Source organism: Zalophus californianus, chromosome 3 (genome assembly GCF_009762305.2).
Source record: "Zalophus californianus isolate mZalCal1 chromosome 3, mZalCal1.pri.v2, whole genome shotgun sequence".
Taxonomy (NCBI): Eukaryota; Metazoa; Chordata; class Mammalia; order Carnivora; family Otariidae; genus Zalophus; species Zalophus californianus.
Genome location: NC_045597.1, coordinates 187,469,750 through 187,486,633, shown reverse-complemented (window position 1 = coordinate 187,486,633; position 16,884 = coordinate 187,469,750). Strand labels below are relative to the sequence as shown.

General features: G+C 38.8%; 1 protein-coding gene across 7 annotated transcripts in view; it reads right to left on the bottom strand.

Moving 5' to 3' along the window:
- The window catches only part of DIS3L2 (DIS3 like 3'-5' exoribonuclease 2), a 437,114-nt gene that overhangs the window by 218,183 nt on the left and 202,047 nt on the right, over nt 1–16,884 (bottom strand). For all 7 annotated transcript variants that reach the window (XR_003519033.2, XM_027588750.2, XM_027588754.2 and 4 more), the window contains exon 6: nt 13,471–13,705. Coding sequence is in view for 6 of the 7 variants with exons in the window: in XM_027588750.2 (XP_027444551.1) it covers nt 13,471–13,705 (235 nt within the window). In the remaining variant the exon portion in view is untranslated. The remainder of the gene's footprint in view (nt 1–13,470; nt 13,706–16,884) is intronic.

Below are 16,884 nucleotides of genomic sequence, written 5' to 3'. Positions count from 1 at the left end.
TTCAATTGATCTGCTACAATTTGCTCTTTAAATAATATGATCCATATGTAGAAACTGTCTGTTGTTATTGTAAATACAAGGTATTTTTCTTTTATGAACTCACTAACTTCCTGTGGGACACTGGACAAGCCAAGTAACTTCTCTGAGCCTCAGTTTCCTCGTCTGTAAAACAAAAGGAATGAACTAGATCAGTTGTTTCTAACCTTTTAATCACAACAGATTTTTTTATAGCACATTTTTAAAAACTAATTTTTGCCCCAGGATCTCACACTCGGAAGTATTTTTAGTAACTTAACTGCATTGAAAATTAATTTGCTATTCTGTTGTTGTTTTTTTCATTAAAAACATATAACTGTTAATTACAGCTTATGATCAGTGAGAAAAGTCACTGTTACCATAGTGGCCTGGTATTATTTGTAACAAAAGTGAAGTTGACCTCACAGTCCTACTGAAAGCAAATTTACTATTTTCATTCAGTGCTATGAAATATTTATAATTAACGTGAAGTGCTCCACTGAAACACCCTAGGGGTAGACTATCACATGCCCATGCAGGTCCAGAATTCTACAACTTCAATGGCAATGTGACTGTAAACAGATCCGACACTTGTCATTAGCACGGACTGGCCTGACCTGGAAAGTACCAGAGAAGGGGATGAGTGGATGGACTGGGAAGAGAGATTCCAAGGTAACTGAAATCTAGTGAGCAAGGGACAAGAAATAAGAAGAAAATGACACCATCGCAAAAAGCTGTTGATCTTCCCTTTTCATTACCAGTAAGCCCAAGGAAAGTGGATTATTAAATAATACAGGGAGCCAGGTATAAAGTTAGAAGTGGACAGCAAGCAAGAGAATCAGGAGCACCACACTGAAAAGGGTGCTAGAAGAGCCATGGGGAAGGTAACTTCAGAGATCTTCAAGTCTTCATTCACTTCCACTGAGAAAGGCACAGTGACGGACATGCTAGAGTCGTGGAAGCTCCTATTTTCAGGTAAAAGCATGAACAGAGTTTATTATAGATTATTTCCTTTTATTTAAATTTTTATTGCAATAATTTTGTGTTAAAACGCAAGAAAGATGATAGGCATGTCTATTCGAGATGCTGTAAGGGATAGACTGGGGCAGAGTATAGACTATAAAATAAATTACTTGTAATGTTCTGAAACCCAAGCCCTCTAGGCCTGCTGAGGTGTCAAAGAGAAACCACGCACGTAGGTAGGAGTGATTCCATGATACTAAATGGGAACAGGAAGTAAAATGGACAAGCCGGTGAAAGAACTGGGCAAGCTCCAGTTATATTTCAATAAAGAACAGATGTAATTATTATTACTTCAAGATTTCCTATAATTCATCATGATATTCTATTTTTATTAACCCTTCTAGTAACCATGCATTTCATAACAAAAAAAATCCTTTCAAAAACCCCACATTCCTCAAACAGCTACACAAGAGAATTACCACATGACCTAGCAATTCTACTCCTAGGTATATGTCCAAATGAATTGAAAACAGGGACACAGATACTTATGCACCAATGTTCATTTCAGCATTAGTCACTATTCAATAGCCAAAAGGTGGAAACAATTCAAGTGTCCTTGGATGAACAAAATGTGGTACACACAATATAATAAAATATTATTTGGTCATAAAAAGGATTGACATGCTGATAAACATGCTAAATGAAAGAAGACACAAAGGAGAAATACTGTATGATTCCATTTTTATGAAGTATCTAGAATAGACAAGTTTATAAAGAGGAAGTAGATTAGTGGTTATTAGGGGCTGGGGTAGGTGAAATGAAGAGTCAAGCTCAACAGTTCTAGAGTTCTATTTAGGGTGATGAAAAGTTTTGGGATGGACAGTAGTAATGGTTGCACAAAATCATGAATGTAATTAATACAACTGAAATGTACACCTAAAATTAGTTAAAATGGCAAGTTTTATGCTATGTACTTTAAAACACACACAACTTTTTTTAACCCACAAGAGCTTCTGTTGATTACAGAGACTCTAGGGCAGAGGACAGTTTGATAAATATTTATTGGCTTTCAAAAAGGGGAACCCAGGGTTAGAAGAGAATGGGAAGGTCCATCTCTGTGAAAGTCCCTTTAAAAAAGTCCTAGAATAGAGAGAAACTAACTAGATGCCAATGACCCTTTAAATTACATTTCCAGCCCAAACTTCTGTCATGAGCTTCAACTTGCATTCCAACTACCCCCGGTCACCTCAGATTTAACAAGTCTAAAAGAAAGTTCTTAGAAATAAAGGATAAAAGTAGAAATTACTTACAATAAATAAAAACATTAAAAAATAAATTTCTATTAAAAATCAAACAGGGTGCCTGGGTGGCTCAGTTGGTTACGTGTCTGCCTTCAGCTCAGGTCAGAACCCAGGTCCTGGGATGGAGTCCCACATTGGGCTCCCTGCTCAGCAGGGAGTCTGCTTCTCCCTCTAACCCTTCCCCCTGCTCCTGATCTCTCGCTCTCACTCTCTCTCTCTCTCAAATAAATAAAATCTTTAAAAAAAAAAAAATTAGGGGCGCCTGGGTGGCTCAGTCGTTGGGCATCTGCCTTTGGCTCGGTTCGTGGTCCCTGGGTCCTGGGATCAAGCCCCGCGTCGGGCTCCCTGCTCTGTGGAAAGCCTGCTTCTCCCTCTTCTACTGCCCCTGCTTGTGTTCCCTCTCTCGCTGTGTCTCTCTCTGTCAGATAAATAAATAAAATCTTTAAAAATAAAAAAATAAAAATAAATTAGGCAGGGCACTAGCTAGTGAAATTTCAAAATGAGGGGAAAATTGAAAGAGGTTATGATAATAGATGCAGACAAAATTAAACAACTGAAAAGATTTTGTACAACTCTATCCCAATGTATCAGAATATGTGGTTAAAATATATGATTTTCCTGGAAAACATGAATTATCAAAATCAATGCAAGAAAAGGAAAAAAATTCCTACAGAAACCAATGATCATTAGAGCTAGAGAAAGTTGCCAGCTAAAGAAACCCTAGCTCGTGTTTCAAGTATTAGTTCTTTAAATTCTTCAATCATTGAGAAAATTTGATCATTCTCAATGCTGTTTTAACTGCTCCAAAGCACTAAGAAAAACGCTCCCCAATTCTTCCTACCAAGTTAATAGAGTCTAATACCAAAACAACAAAAAGAGCACAAAAAGAAACAACACACCAATCTCACATTTTGCACAAAACCCCAAAAATCATAAATAAATTATTACCAAACAGAATTGAGTCACATGTGAAAACATGTTATATATCATGACCAAATGAGGGGCAGGGTCACATGAGGGATGCAAGAATTACTCAGTGTTTTATGATACCATGTAAATAAGCCAAAGGGAAAAACAGCATCTTTTTTTTTTTTTAAGATTTTATTTATTTATTCATGAAAGACAGGGGGGGGGGGCAGAGGGAGAAGCAGGCTCCCAAGGAGCAGGTAGCCCGATGCGGGACTCGATCCCAGGACCCTGGGATCATGACCTAAGCTGAAGGCAGACGATTAACCATCTGAGCCACCCAGGCGCCCGGGAAAAACAGCATCTTGAAAGAAGCTCAAAAGGCACTTGAAAAAGTCAATATCCATTTGCAATGACATGGATGGAATTGGAAGGTATTATGCTGAGCGAAAGAAGTCAATCAGAGAAAGACATATGATCTGTCATATGATCTCACTGATGAGGAATTCTTAACCTCAGGAAACAAACTGAGAGTTGCCGGAGTGGTGGGGGGTGGGAGGGATGGGGTGGCTGGGTGATGGACATTGGGGAGAGTATGTGCTATGGTGAGCGCTGTGAATTGTGTAAGACTGTTGAATCACAGACCTGTACCTCTGAAACAAATAATACATTGTATGTTTAAAAAAAGAAGATAGTAGGAAGGGAAAAATGAAGAGGGGGAAATTGGAGGCAGAGTTGAACCATGAGAGACTATGGACTCTGAGAAACAAACTGAGGGTTCTAGAGGGGAGAGAAGTGGGGGGATGGGTTAGCCTGGTGATGGGTATTAAAGAGGGCACGTATTGAATGGAGCACTGCGTGTTATATGCAAACAATGAATCACGGAACACTACATCAAAAACTAATGATGTAATGTATGGTGATTAACATAACATAATAAAAAAATGTAAAAAAAAAAGTCAATATCCATTTCCAGTAGAAACTTTTAGTAAAAAAGAAAGAGGACACTTGGTTAACTGGGTCTCAAGCCAACAACCAGCACTGTACTTGAGGGTTTATTACTGAAAGCATTTCCATTAAAGTCCATAAGAAGGCAATCACCACTATTATGTAATACAGTTCTTAAAGCAATGGCCAGTGAAATGAGGTAATAAGTAAAATGCACAAAATTAGAAAGGTGCAAATTATTATTTGCAGATAATACTACTTTATACTTACAGAATCAAAACAACCAACTAAAAGATTATTAGAAATAAGAACAGCACTCATTAAGGTTTCCAGTTAAAAAAAATACACAAAAACAACCCCAACAGGTTTTTTTATATATCAATAATTACCTGGAGGAAAATGCTAGAAAAAATTTCCTTTCAAATTAATACCAAAAAACACAAAATCTTTAAGATTTTCTTTACTGACACTTTGAGCGATTACTGGTATTTTTAATGGAAAATAAAATTGTAATTCTTTGAATAAAATTAATTACTAGGAAAAATACCCAACTGAAAATAGCAGATCTAACTATGTTAGTTTTTAACAATAAGCGGTAATGACTTCATGCTCTAGAATACTTTAGAGCCAAAGCCTGGGGACGATCAGTGCGAGCTCTTCAACTACACATTTAAGCTGTAGAACATGACAATTCTTCTCTTTCAGTAATGCACGGGTATTTTTTGCCCATTTTTTTTTTAAGGTTTTTAAATCTACTAAGAAGTTGAGAGTGATATTACAAATACCCATTAAGCCACTAAGTGTTAACATTTTGCTGTATCTGCTTTCTCTTACTATATCTGCTTTGTACCCCATGCGATGCATACATGTGCACACACACGGTTTTTTTGTTTTGTTTTGTTCTTCTAACCCATATAAGTTAAAACATCAAGATACTTCACCCCAAGCACTTTAGCCAGTAATTCCCTCTTATAAGAATAAGGATGTTCTCTTATATATCTTCAATATCATTATTATATGTAAGAAAATTAACAGTAATTCCAAAATGTCATCTAATATATAGTCTAAATTTAAATTTCCCCAATTGTTGGGGCCCCTGGGTAGTCAGTTAAACATCCGACTCTTGGTTTCAGCTCAGGTCGTGATCTGAGGGTTGTGAGATTGAGCCCCACATCCAGCTCCATGCTCAGTGTGGAGTCTGCCTGAGATTCTCTCTCCGTTGCCCTCTACCCCTCCCGTTCATTCTCTCTCTCCAAAATAAATGAATATATTTCCCCCAATTGTTGTTACCATATTATTTCCCTAATACAGGATCTATCAAGGTTCACACATTATTTTTGGTTATGTCTCTTTTGGTCCCCCTTCTTTTAGAAGAGTTCCCCTTGTTTTTTTGCTTTCCTGTTTTTTTTTTTTTTTAAGATTTTATTTATTTATTTGACAGAGAGAGAGAAAGCAAGAGAGGGAACACAAGCAGGGGGAGTGCGAGAGGGAGAAGCAGGCCTCCCGCTGAGCAGGGAGCCCGATGCGGGGCTCAATTCCAGGACCCTGGGATCATGACCTGAGCCGAAGGCAGCCGCCTAACCAACTGAGCTACCCAGGCGCCCCACCCCTTGTTTTTATATTCTTCACAACACTGACTTTTTTTGAAGGGTACAGGCTGGTTATCTTACAGATTGTCCCACATACTGAATTTATCTTATTTCTCCCATGATGTCATTTAACTTGTTCCAGTATCCCCTGTATTTCCAATATACTAGAAGTCAGAGCCAGAAGCTTGATTCATTCAGGTGGAAACATTTTTGGCATGAGTATTTCACAGATGATATTGTGTAACAATACATCCCACCAGAAGGCACAAAATATCAGGTCATCACACTACTGGTGATGTTAAGCTTGACCACTTGTTAAGGTGGTGACACCAAATCTGTCTACTATAAAAGGACGTTTTGCCCAGTGTAATTAAGTAGTAAGTCAACTGTGGCAAGATACCTTGAGTCTATGTAAATATCCTAGTCTCCAACAACCTTTCATTCAATGGTTTTAATACCTATTGGTGATCCTTGACCAAATCAAATTATTACACTAAGGGTTGAACCACCATGAAATGTTTAACCTCTGCTATGTATGTTGGTAGCTATGAGGAGAGATATACAGCATAATGGTTAAGAAGACAAGTCTAGAACTACTCAATTCTGGCTACATAGTAGAATCCTTGGGTCTCTGGAGAGCTTTTTAAAAATACCAGATCAACTAGAATCAGAATGTCTGGGGTGGTATCCAAGCATAGATATTTTTTAAAAAGCTACCAAGGAATTATTTTAAAGTGTACTTACCAGCTGTGTATTATTCCTGTGCTTTGGAAATAAAAAGCTATGAGTATCTCTGAGATAAATACTACTAAATATTCCTGAAACAGATACTAGATATGTTCTAAGAATTAAATAATTAAACATAATGAGGATTGATTATAAAATATAGTTGACCCTTGAACATGAGTTTGAACTGCTTAGGTCCACTTATATGTGGATTTTTTCAATAAATACACTATGGTAAGGTAAATGTATTTCCTCTTCTTTATGATTTTCTCAATAACATTTTCTTTTCTCTAGCTTACTTTATTGTAAGAATAGACTGTATAGTACAAATACAAAATATGTATTAATCAATTGCTTATGTTATCAGTAAAGCTTCCAGTGAACAGTAGGCTATTAGTAATAATTGTAGAGTTTTTTAAAAATTCATTTATTTATTTTAGAGACAGAGAGAGAGAGAGAGCACGAGTGGGAGGAGCAGAGGTAGAGGGAGAGAGAATTTCCAGCAGATGCCGTGTGGAGCATGGAGCCCAACGCAGGGTTTGATCCTACGACCCTGAGATCATGACCTGAGCCACAACCAAGAGTCGGACACTTAATGGGCTGCGCCACCAGGCGCCTCAACAATAGGCTATTAGTTGTTGAGTTCTGGGGGAGTCAAAAGTTGTACGTAGATTTTCGACTACATAGGAGCTCAGTGCTCCCAATCCCCACTGTTGTTCAAGGGTCAATTGTACTTAGGCCCTAGCACATAGTAAATGCTCAGCAAGTATCCGTGACTATTATGTGTAAATACAATATGGGTATGCATGTATATAAAAATATAGCTAGGTGTATCCTAATATACACATATGCACCTAACAATACAACTTCAAACTACATCAAGCCACAATTAAGTTACAGAAGAAATCATAAAGGAAATTAAATACTTAGAACTAATAATAAAAATATTATACATCAAAATCTATGGACTATAGCTAAAGAAGTACTTGGGGGGAAATACATAGCTTTGAACATATTTCAAAAGAAACAAAAAAGGCTAAAAGTAATAAGCAAAGTATTCAACTCAAGAAGTTAGGAAAATCAAACCCCCCAAATAAGGAATTAAATAACAAAAATAAGGGCAAGTATCAGTGGTGTACAGAACATCATCAACAATAAACAGAGAAAAAAAAAAACACAACCAAAACGTATGTTCCCTGAAAAGATTACTAAGATAGATCTTTGACAAGCAAGAGTTATCAAGAAAAAAGGAGAGAAAATTCAAAGAATCAAAATACAGAATGAAAATGGAGGCAAAAGTACAGGCACAAGAAGATTTCTTAAATTATTAAGAAATATTAAAGAGTAGCAGGATTATCTATAGGCTAATAAATTCGAATGGATAAATTCCCAGTAAATTATGTCAAACTTGGCACAAAAAAAACTTGAACAGACCAGTCAGTATAAAAGAGATGAGGGGTGCCTGGGTGGCTCAGTTGGTTAAGTGGCTGCCTTCGGCTCAGGTCATGATCCTGGGGTCCTGGAATCGAGCCCCGTGTCCAGCTCCCTGCTCAGCAGAGAGCCTGCTTCTCCCTCTCCCTCTGCCTGCTGCTCTGCCTGCTTGTGCTCTCTCTCTATCTCTCTGTCAAATAAATAAATAAAATCTTTTAAAAAAAATAAATAAAATAAAATAAAAGAGATGAAAAGAGTAAAGATCTTTCTTTCTGAAAAACCAGCAGCGCAAAAAATTTTACAGTGAGTTCCACCAAATTTTAAGGAATTCCTGTCCTATACAAGCTATTCTGGAAAAAATAGGAAACAGTCAAAAACTGACATGAAACTAATATAACCTTGATTCTAAAAATCAGATGACAAGAAAATGATAGGTCCATTAAAAATGATACAAAAATCCTGCCCTAAAGATTACCTAATATAATAATGTATTAAAAATAATAATACAGGGGCGCCTGGGTGGCTCAGTTGGTTAAGCGACTGCCTTCGGCTCAGGTCATGATCCTGGAGTCCCGGGATCGAGTCCCGCATCCGGCTCCCTGCTCGGCGGGGAGTCTGCTTCTCCCTCTGACCCTACCCCCCCCGATGTGCGCTCTCTCTCTCTCATTCTCTCTCTCAAATAAATAAATAAAATCTTTAAAATAATAATAATAATAATAATACATCGGGATTAATAGAATTTATCCTAAGAATTCAAGGTTATCTCAAGAATTCAAGGATGGGGGCGGGGGTGCCTGGCTGGCTCAGTCGGCCGACAGTCTGCCTTAGGCTCAGGTCATGATCCCAGGGTCCTGGGGTTGAGCCCCACATAGGGCTCCCTGCTCTCAGGGAGCCTGCTTCTCCCTCTCCCTCTGCCTGCCACTCCCCTTGCCTGTGCTCTCTCTCTGTCAAATGAATAAATAAAATCTTAAAAAAAAAAAAAAAGAATTCAAGGATAGAGACGCCTGGATGGCTCAGTCAGTTGAGCGTCTTACTCTTGGTTTTGGCCCAGGTCATAATCCCAGGTTTGTGGTATTGAGCCCCACATCGGGCTCCATGTGAGCACAGCGCCTGCTTGAGATTCTCTCTCTCTCTGTCCTTCCTCCCACTGTGCACTCTCTTGCTCTCCCTAAAATAAATAAATAAATCTTAAAAAAAAAAAACTATCCTTGAGATTTATCCTAGGATAAATATCCTAGGATAAGTCCTAAAGATTTATCCTAAAAATTCAAGGCTATCCTTGAATTTTTAGGATGGTTCAACATCAGAAATAGATTTAGAGAAAAGCCAGATAATAATCTCAATCAATAAAGAATACGCATTATAAAGTTAAGCAAAAGGCAAAACTGTAGCATTAACAAAAGATTACATGGGAGAGGGCGCCTGGGTGGCTCAGATGGTTAAGCGTCTGCCTTCGGCTCAGGTCATGATCCCAGGGTCCTGGGATCGAGTCCCGCATCAGGCTCACTGCTCCTTGGGAGCCTCCTTCTCCCTCTGCCTCTCTCTCTTTCTCTGTCTCTCATGAATAAATTAAAAAAAAAAAAAAAAAGATTACATGGGAGAATACCTATTTGAACTAAGAATAGGGAAAAACTTATAAACCCATAAAGTATATGACTAATTTTATCACATTAAAATTAAGACCCTTTGTTCAATAAAAGACACCACAGACAACGTTAGTGTTAAAATGACTGCCAGAATGGGAGAAGATACTTATAATGCCTAAAATGGAAATGGGATTATTGTAGAGAATAGATAAGAAATTCCTGCAAATCAACAAGAGAACAGTAACCCTGACAGAACACTGGGCAAATGCTATGAAAAGGCAATTTAACAGAACTTAATCTAGACTACAAAAAGAGAAAGCTGGATAATTCTAGCTGTTGGCAAGAATGAGAAGATGTAAGAAGCCTCAGACTTGTTAGTGGACGCTAGACTGGCATCATCATTCTGGCTTTTGGGTCAAAGCCCCAGTTAATAAAGAACTGCTCCTCTGCCTTGCTTTGTCCTTTGTGCATGTATTTCTTTGGGGGACTTCACAGGGAGAATGGCCAGTCTAGCACAGGCTTTGGGCCTTAGACACTGTAGGTCCTGACCAAATACCTCTACCTGAATCACACCTGATATGACTGCATTGGCCACTTAGTCTAAAAAGACAGGGAAAACCAAAATTCCACTGCACCCTTCTCACACAGGTCTGGACATGGCTTTACCTTTTTTTTTTAAGGGAACAAATTTATTTCGATTTTTCTGAAAATATCAGGAACTATGAAAAACAAGCTATTAGCTGTAAAGCACTGTGTTCTGTTGGCATCTGAATTCATTTGTTGATGTGTTTTCAGGTTTCCCAACTTTCCTGTCGCTGACATTTGAGCATGTTGTTTTATAAATGATGAGATTCCAGGGTGGGAGTTGAGTGGCTTTACCTTTTTTTAAATGAGATTTCAAAACATTTCTGGAAGGAAATTACTATATATTTAATGTTTAATATAACTTCTGAAGCAAACATAACTGTCTTCTAGTTGTACTAATGATCATTTAGGGAAGATCTGATCCCAGAATCTGGAAACAGAAGAAATTTAGCTCCAAGAAAGAATGGTCAGGAGAAAGGGTTCTTGGGATTTAAATAACCTAGAAGTATCACAAAAGAATGATCATATGGGTCTGCTTTTCTTAGCCAAAGGGAAATACAGTCACTTTTCATTCAAGGGAAGAGAATCTAAACACAGGCACTGAGCAGGCCTGTCACGGAAGGAGATGAACCTTAAGTGAGAAAAAAAGTCTCATGCTGATCCTGAAGCTGACTTGGGCAGGCCCCAAAAGAAGTAGTTAGATTTCATGCAGATTCTTCCTTCAGAAAAGAGCCAGAGGTGGCCAGGAGACAGAAGGGAGAAGAGAAAGGGTCACCAACTCCACAGTCATCAGGGTACTAGTAGAGGCTTGTCTCCAGACCAGAAAACTGAACAAGATCTCTGGCAGACCCAGCTAGGAGAGAGAACAGGAAACATACATCACAACCTGAAGAGGTCATGATCCCCAAGATTCAGAGGCCAAAACTGCTCTTAAAATTCCTGATGATGAAAGAGGCAGAACTACATACAATATCACTTCGCCATCATGATTTTTAGCCTTTGGAGTTTGCCAACAGGCAACCAGTACCCAAATATCTGATACCAAAGAAAATTTACTTGAGTTGTCCCCAGTCTCTACCCAGATGGCAGATTTCTGTGCTGATGACAACATTGCTCCCCGGACTGTGGTAAAAGCTCAGCCTCAGGAACCTGTAGGGCTGGACCTACAAAAGGGGCCCAGGTCTTTGGCCCGCTCTCTCTCAGGGGCTGAGGAGGATGCAGACGCATGCTGTCTTCCTAGAAGAAACTACTGGGTAGGTCTGAGGTGCCCAGAGAAACTTTTCTCTTCATGCAACAACAGGCACTGGTTGCAGACCCTGGGGTTATCTGCTCACTTACCAGAGGAACGTAGTTATGGTAAAAACAGGAATGTTTCCTGGGCAAACAGGGATATATAATGCGTACACATGCAATAGGTAATGTTTGCTTTAGGTAAAACATGATATTAAAGCAAAAATAAACAAATAAAAAACACTCTTTGGAACACCAGTATGAAATCCTAGTGGAACACCACTAGGATTAATAACTATTTGCAATTACGACACAAAGCAATGAATCTTTCTAGAAGTCTTAGGAAAAGTTTATGATGTTCTTAAGGTTATGGTTTGTTTCAATAACAAATTTCAAAACCTTAAATGGTGCAAAAAGTACCAACATCCTAACTATAACCAGATTTTATATCACCCAGAGACGAGAAGCAGGTTGAAATATCCTAAAAACACTGTGATTTTTAAAAGGGCAAATTGCAATTTTCCTAAATATCAAGAGGGCAAGAAATGAGAAACAGCTATGTGGTTTCACAAACTCTCTATTTAGAGGCTGGCAGGAAAGAGAAATTTGTACCACATACTGAGGGAAGGACTAAGGCTGTTCCTCAGGCCTAGTAAGGAAGGAATATAAACAACAGTAAGATAGGAAGACCATAAAAAAAGTAAGGAAAAAACATGCATACAGTGGACATGTAAAGGACTCAATGATATTTACTTGTAAGAGACAAGGAGGGGAATTACAACAGAGGACAAATCAAGAGCAGGTCTGCCAACAGAATTTCCCAAAGAGCGAAGTAGATTATCAGTATCCACTCTGGCATCAATTCTGTCATCACTCCCATCCATCAATATTTCCTTGCCCTTGTATTGGTACCAATCACTAATAAGAAATCAGGGCATCTTATCCCTTCGACTTGGGAGCCCAGGGGAACAGTGGCTCCTGAGGTCTGCCAAGTCCAAACACCAGAGCTAGGCTTCCATGAAGTAGTTTTGGGCCAAATAATAAGTAAGTTTTAAAGTGCTCCTTTGCCTGGCTTTGTCCTGCAAGTATCTCCCTGGTGATCTTGTTGGTGGAGGATTTGGCTACATAGTGTCCTGGTTCTTTCCCTCTCTTTTCACAGAGAAGACAATGACTCCCAGTACTGACGCCATGATAATATAAATGCACTCTCAGAAGAGGGTCACAGTATCCAACTGTTTTTAAAGGAAGAAAGAGAAAACATCAGAAGAATGAAATCTCAAGGAATAACATCCAACTGATATTGGCCGGGTCTGGAACAGTGAAATCACTAGTTAACTAAGCAGGCCACAAAACAAAAGGAACCTGGGTACCTCAGGTCAGCATACCTGGTAGGCCACTGACGAAGCAGTAGTCTCTCCATTCAAAAAGAATCTCACAGTTGGAAATTCCTTCTGAATGAGTAGTGCTTGGCACAAAAAAGTGACACGTTTACAGAACATGCTCGCCACCCGAGGTCACTACCTCATCAGCAGTGAAGAGACAAGGTGATCCGTTTGCGGTCACTTCCTGAAATCACCTCCAGCTTACTTCAGGATGTCAGTGAAGGCATGCTCATCAGACCCTAGCCCAGTGTGTCCACAGAACAGCCTCTTTTAGTCATCTTCTGGCATTTCTTCTAGTCTTTCAAGGGGACAGTACCAGAAACTTCTTCCTGATTAAAAAAATCCCATAACCTAGTTGGCCTAGCTAGGTCAATTGTTTCCATGTCAGAGTATAGATAAAACTCAATTTGGTTGGAAAATACACCCCCTGCACTTAAAACTTCTTAGCAATCTATACATGAAAATATTCCAATTTTCACTGCTACTTTCCCTTTGGTTTCCCTGCGTGTGGTCAGCTAGGGCCCTTGGCAGTAGCTCCTTGCCCATGTCTTTGGACCTGCTTTCTTCTGCATCCAGAGGACACATAGCTTAGATTTTGATCACAGACAGTAAGACTGGCTTCTTTCCCCCCAAGGTTTAGAATTGAAACACTTTGTAAAGATCCCCCCTTCCTAAGAGCTGCCACTGGTTAGAAATTGGGAAGGTCCCAACTGCACTGTGCGATTAAGTCTGTAGCACAGAGAGAATCCCAATTCTTAAACCAATCAGGTTAGTAAAATAAAATGTCAGACAGCAATCCAGCACTCACCTTTGTCATGAACACAAACTGAGAGTTTCTTGACACCATCAACCAGAACATTCTGTGTGTTGCCATGTCCATCTTCTGAGTCGCTGTCATCAAACTGAGCCTCTATAATGACATCAGGACTGTCACCGTAGCCTTTCACGGACTGCTGCGGGAGATGGCTTCCACAGAGCTCCTCAGGGAGATCTAATTCATAGGCACCTTCTGTTTCTTTGTCATTGCTCTCTGGTTTAATTACCTGAAGAAAATAGAAAAGTTCTGCTAAATCACTAGAGGGAAGAATGGGAAATAACAGATTTTTCTTTTTTCATTTTTCTTTCCTAAGGGAAAAATGCACATTCAGAAGCTCACAGCAACGATCGCTCACCATGTAGCTTGAAAAAGAGGATTTATTTTCCAGCTGCATAAACTACCTTATGGAGACGATCAATCCAGCAGTACCAGGGTGGCCCTCAGCTCTTCAAGATGCCCAAGATGAATGCCATATCTACTCCCCATTTTTCTGATGTACCTATTCATCCGCTCTCCCCCAGAGGCCCTGAATACCACAGGTACAAGCTGCTTCATTAAGGGTACATCACATAGATCAGTGAGTATGTTCAGAGGGGATAAAAGAACTCAGCATAGTATGTTACTGCATTCCATATGAAGCCACAGGAAATGATGAGACAGAAAAAACAAAATTAAATGTAAATAAGAGTTTATAAATGTTCTTATAAAAAATTAAAGCCCTTAATTCTCCAGTTTGAGGCTTGAAATCAGTATAGAAAGCACACAACTGATGGATATTTATACTAGCACTAAGAATGGAGCATTATATGACAAATATTTTCAATTAAAAAAAAGTAAAGCAAACAAGAGCATAGATACTAATCCACTTAATGAGTCTGTCACATAACAGTCATATGTCAGTAGTTCGATTTCTATGACATTTGATTTCTATGGATTTCTGTAGCAGTTTCTCTATGTGCTTAATCTTGAGAGGTCTAACATTTTTCTGAGTTTAACCTTGAAGTTTCAAAATAGATGTTCGCCTTCAACAAGCCAGATCACCATTTGAATTAGACCACACAAAGATCCTTTAATAAGGGATCTTTATCTTACACAAGGCAGAAAAAAATTACTGAAAGAAATCTTTCCCAAAACATTTTCACAGCACAGATTCCAATTAACAAAGCCATCCCCAGACAATGAATATTATATTCCCCCAGAAAATCAAAGTAAAATATTACAAAGGTATTCTAAAGATTCTAAGAATATATTCCCAAGTTTTTTTTAAAAAATGACTTCATGAAAACGTGGAAACAAAAACCTGTAAACAGCAGTTAATTTTACAGCCTTTTAATAATATTTTTTGAAAACCTGATTCCCAATTTCTGAATATATATAATGAAATTTTCTTTCAACTCTTGCCATGTTTTGACTCTTGTCACATTCATTCATTCATCTGTTCATTCTTTCATTATAAGAACTTTGAAGGTTCCTTTTGTTTGATAGTAAAAGAAAAAAAATTCAACTGGCTAGGCCAGAAATCTCCAAAAAAGATTCCCTCAGGGAAGAGGGAAGCCACAGTTGGTCTTTAAATTAATATACAGTCATAAAACCCAGCTCTCTTCTGTGCATTTCTGCCCTGTCACATAAGTCCAGTTTGTTTTCATGCCTGACCCAAAGGAGATCACTCAAAAAATAGAGAATTCACTGACAAGTTAGAGAAGATAAAGAATCTGACATCACTCAAATCAGCAAACCTAGTCATAATGTTCTTAAACGTGCCTGGCAAATTCAGTAGCATTTAGGAAGATCTGCCCTGACCATCCTCAAAAACTGAACACACCCTGGGTGTTGTCAAAATAGCCCAAAGCATGGCGCACCTGGGTGGTGGTTCAGTCAGTTAAGTGTCTGACTTTGGCTCAGGTCTTGATCTCAGGGCCCTGGGATCGAGCCCAGCATCGGGCACCTCACTCAGTGGAGAGTCTGCTCGCCCCTCTCCCTCTGTCCCTCCCCCTGCTTGTGCTCTCTCTCAAATAAATAAATAAAATCTTTAAAAAAATAGCCCAAAGCACAGGCAGGAGGTATATGTACACCCTTTGTGTCTAAAGCATGGTGGTTATGACAGGATCACTGCTCTGTTGTTTTTTTCTCCATCATTCCCACACACAATTTCTCTCAGAGAGAAGAGGGACTATGGTGAAGGAGAATGCCTGGTGTGTTAGAGTTAGACTTGCAGGTAACATGCAGTCTTCTGTAAAGATGTTAAGCAAAGGGTCCATGCTGTTAGTTTCCATTATGTATTTATCTCTGCCACTAATGGTTTCACAAAGGATTTGGTTCCCACAGGCCATGGAGAAAATCTTACAAGGGGAATCAGAATTCTGACATTATCAAATTTGAATGCTTAACTACCCTACAGTGAAAAGTAGTCTTTCTCCATATGCACGTATATGTGTGTGTAAAATACAACAAGAATTCTGTAATCACCATGATTCTGCTACTTATTAAGAATTATGCCATGGCTCCCAAATAAAAAGTTCAAATAAAAGTCAATGGGAAGAGGAGAGCAGGGGAGAGCAATAACCAAAGTATGCCAAGCCTGATTGTATAGCACATTTTAAAACCGCCCAGTTCTGACTTTATGATAATCTCCATGGTTTAGATTAGCTATATTCAAGAAGTAGTATTTTGGGCACGAAATTCACCTGTGAGTTACTAAATTAAAAAATGTGGTAAGGAAGCAGGACTTGATGAATTAATCAAGTCATTCAAATCTGTGTAATTCAAATATAAATTGGAGCGCCTGGGTGGCTCAGTCGGTTGAGCATCTGACTCCTGATGTCAGCTCAGATCATGAGATCAAGCCCCGCATCGGGCTCCATGATTCTAAGATTGTCTCTCTCCCTTTCCTTCTGCCCTTCCCCCTACCCTCTCTAAAATGTACACATTTAAAAAAATATATAAATTAAAATGTGGCATTTTAAAAGTATGTTCATTCTATTTTGTTATACCAGTACACACAAGAACAGAAATATATTCTGAGAAAAAAAGATCACCATAAGACCACAGGATACAAAAAACATTCTAAAACTACTCCATATCACACACTGGTAAAGAGTGAGGGTTGCAGGACCCTTAGAGAAATGGCTAATTCAAGTCTGGAGCAGGAAATAGATAAGATGAACCTGGAACATCCTGTCATACCAGAAAACAAGGAAGCTATCAAAGCCTTCTAGGGTCTTATTGAAAAAACTCAAGAATCACCATGTAAAAGCTCTCTCTGGTCAATCTTAGAAAACTCCAAGCATTTATCCTACCTTTCCTGTACAAACTGTACCTCGGGTTAACCAAAGAGTTGATGAGGTAAAGATCTTTTTACTGAAGAGTTTCAGCTAATTAAGAAGGAAGGAAAGACTTTCAGTAACA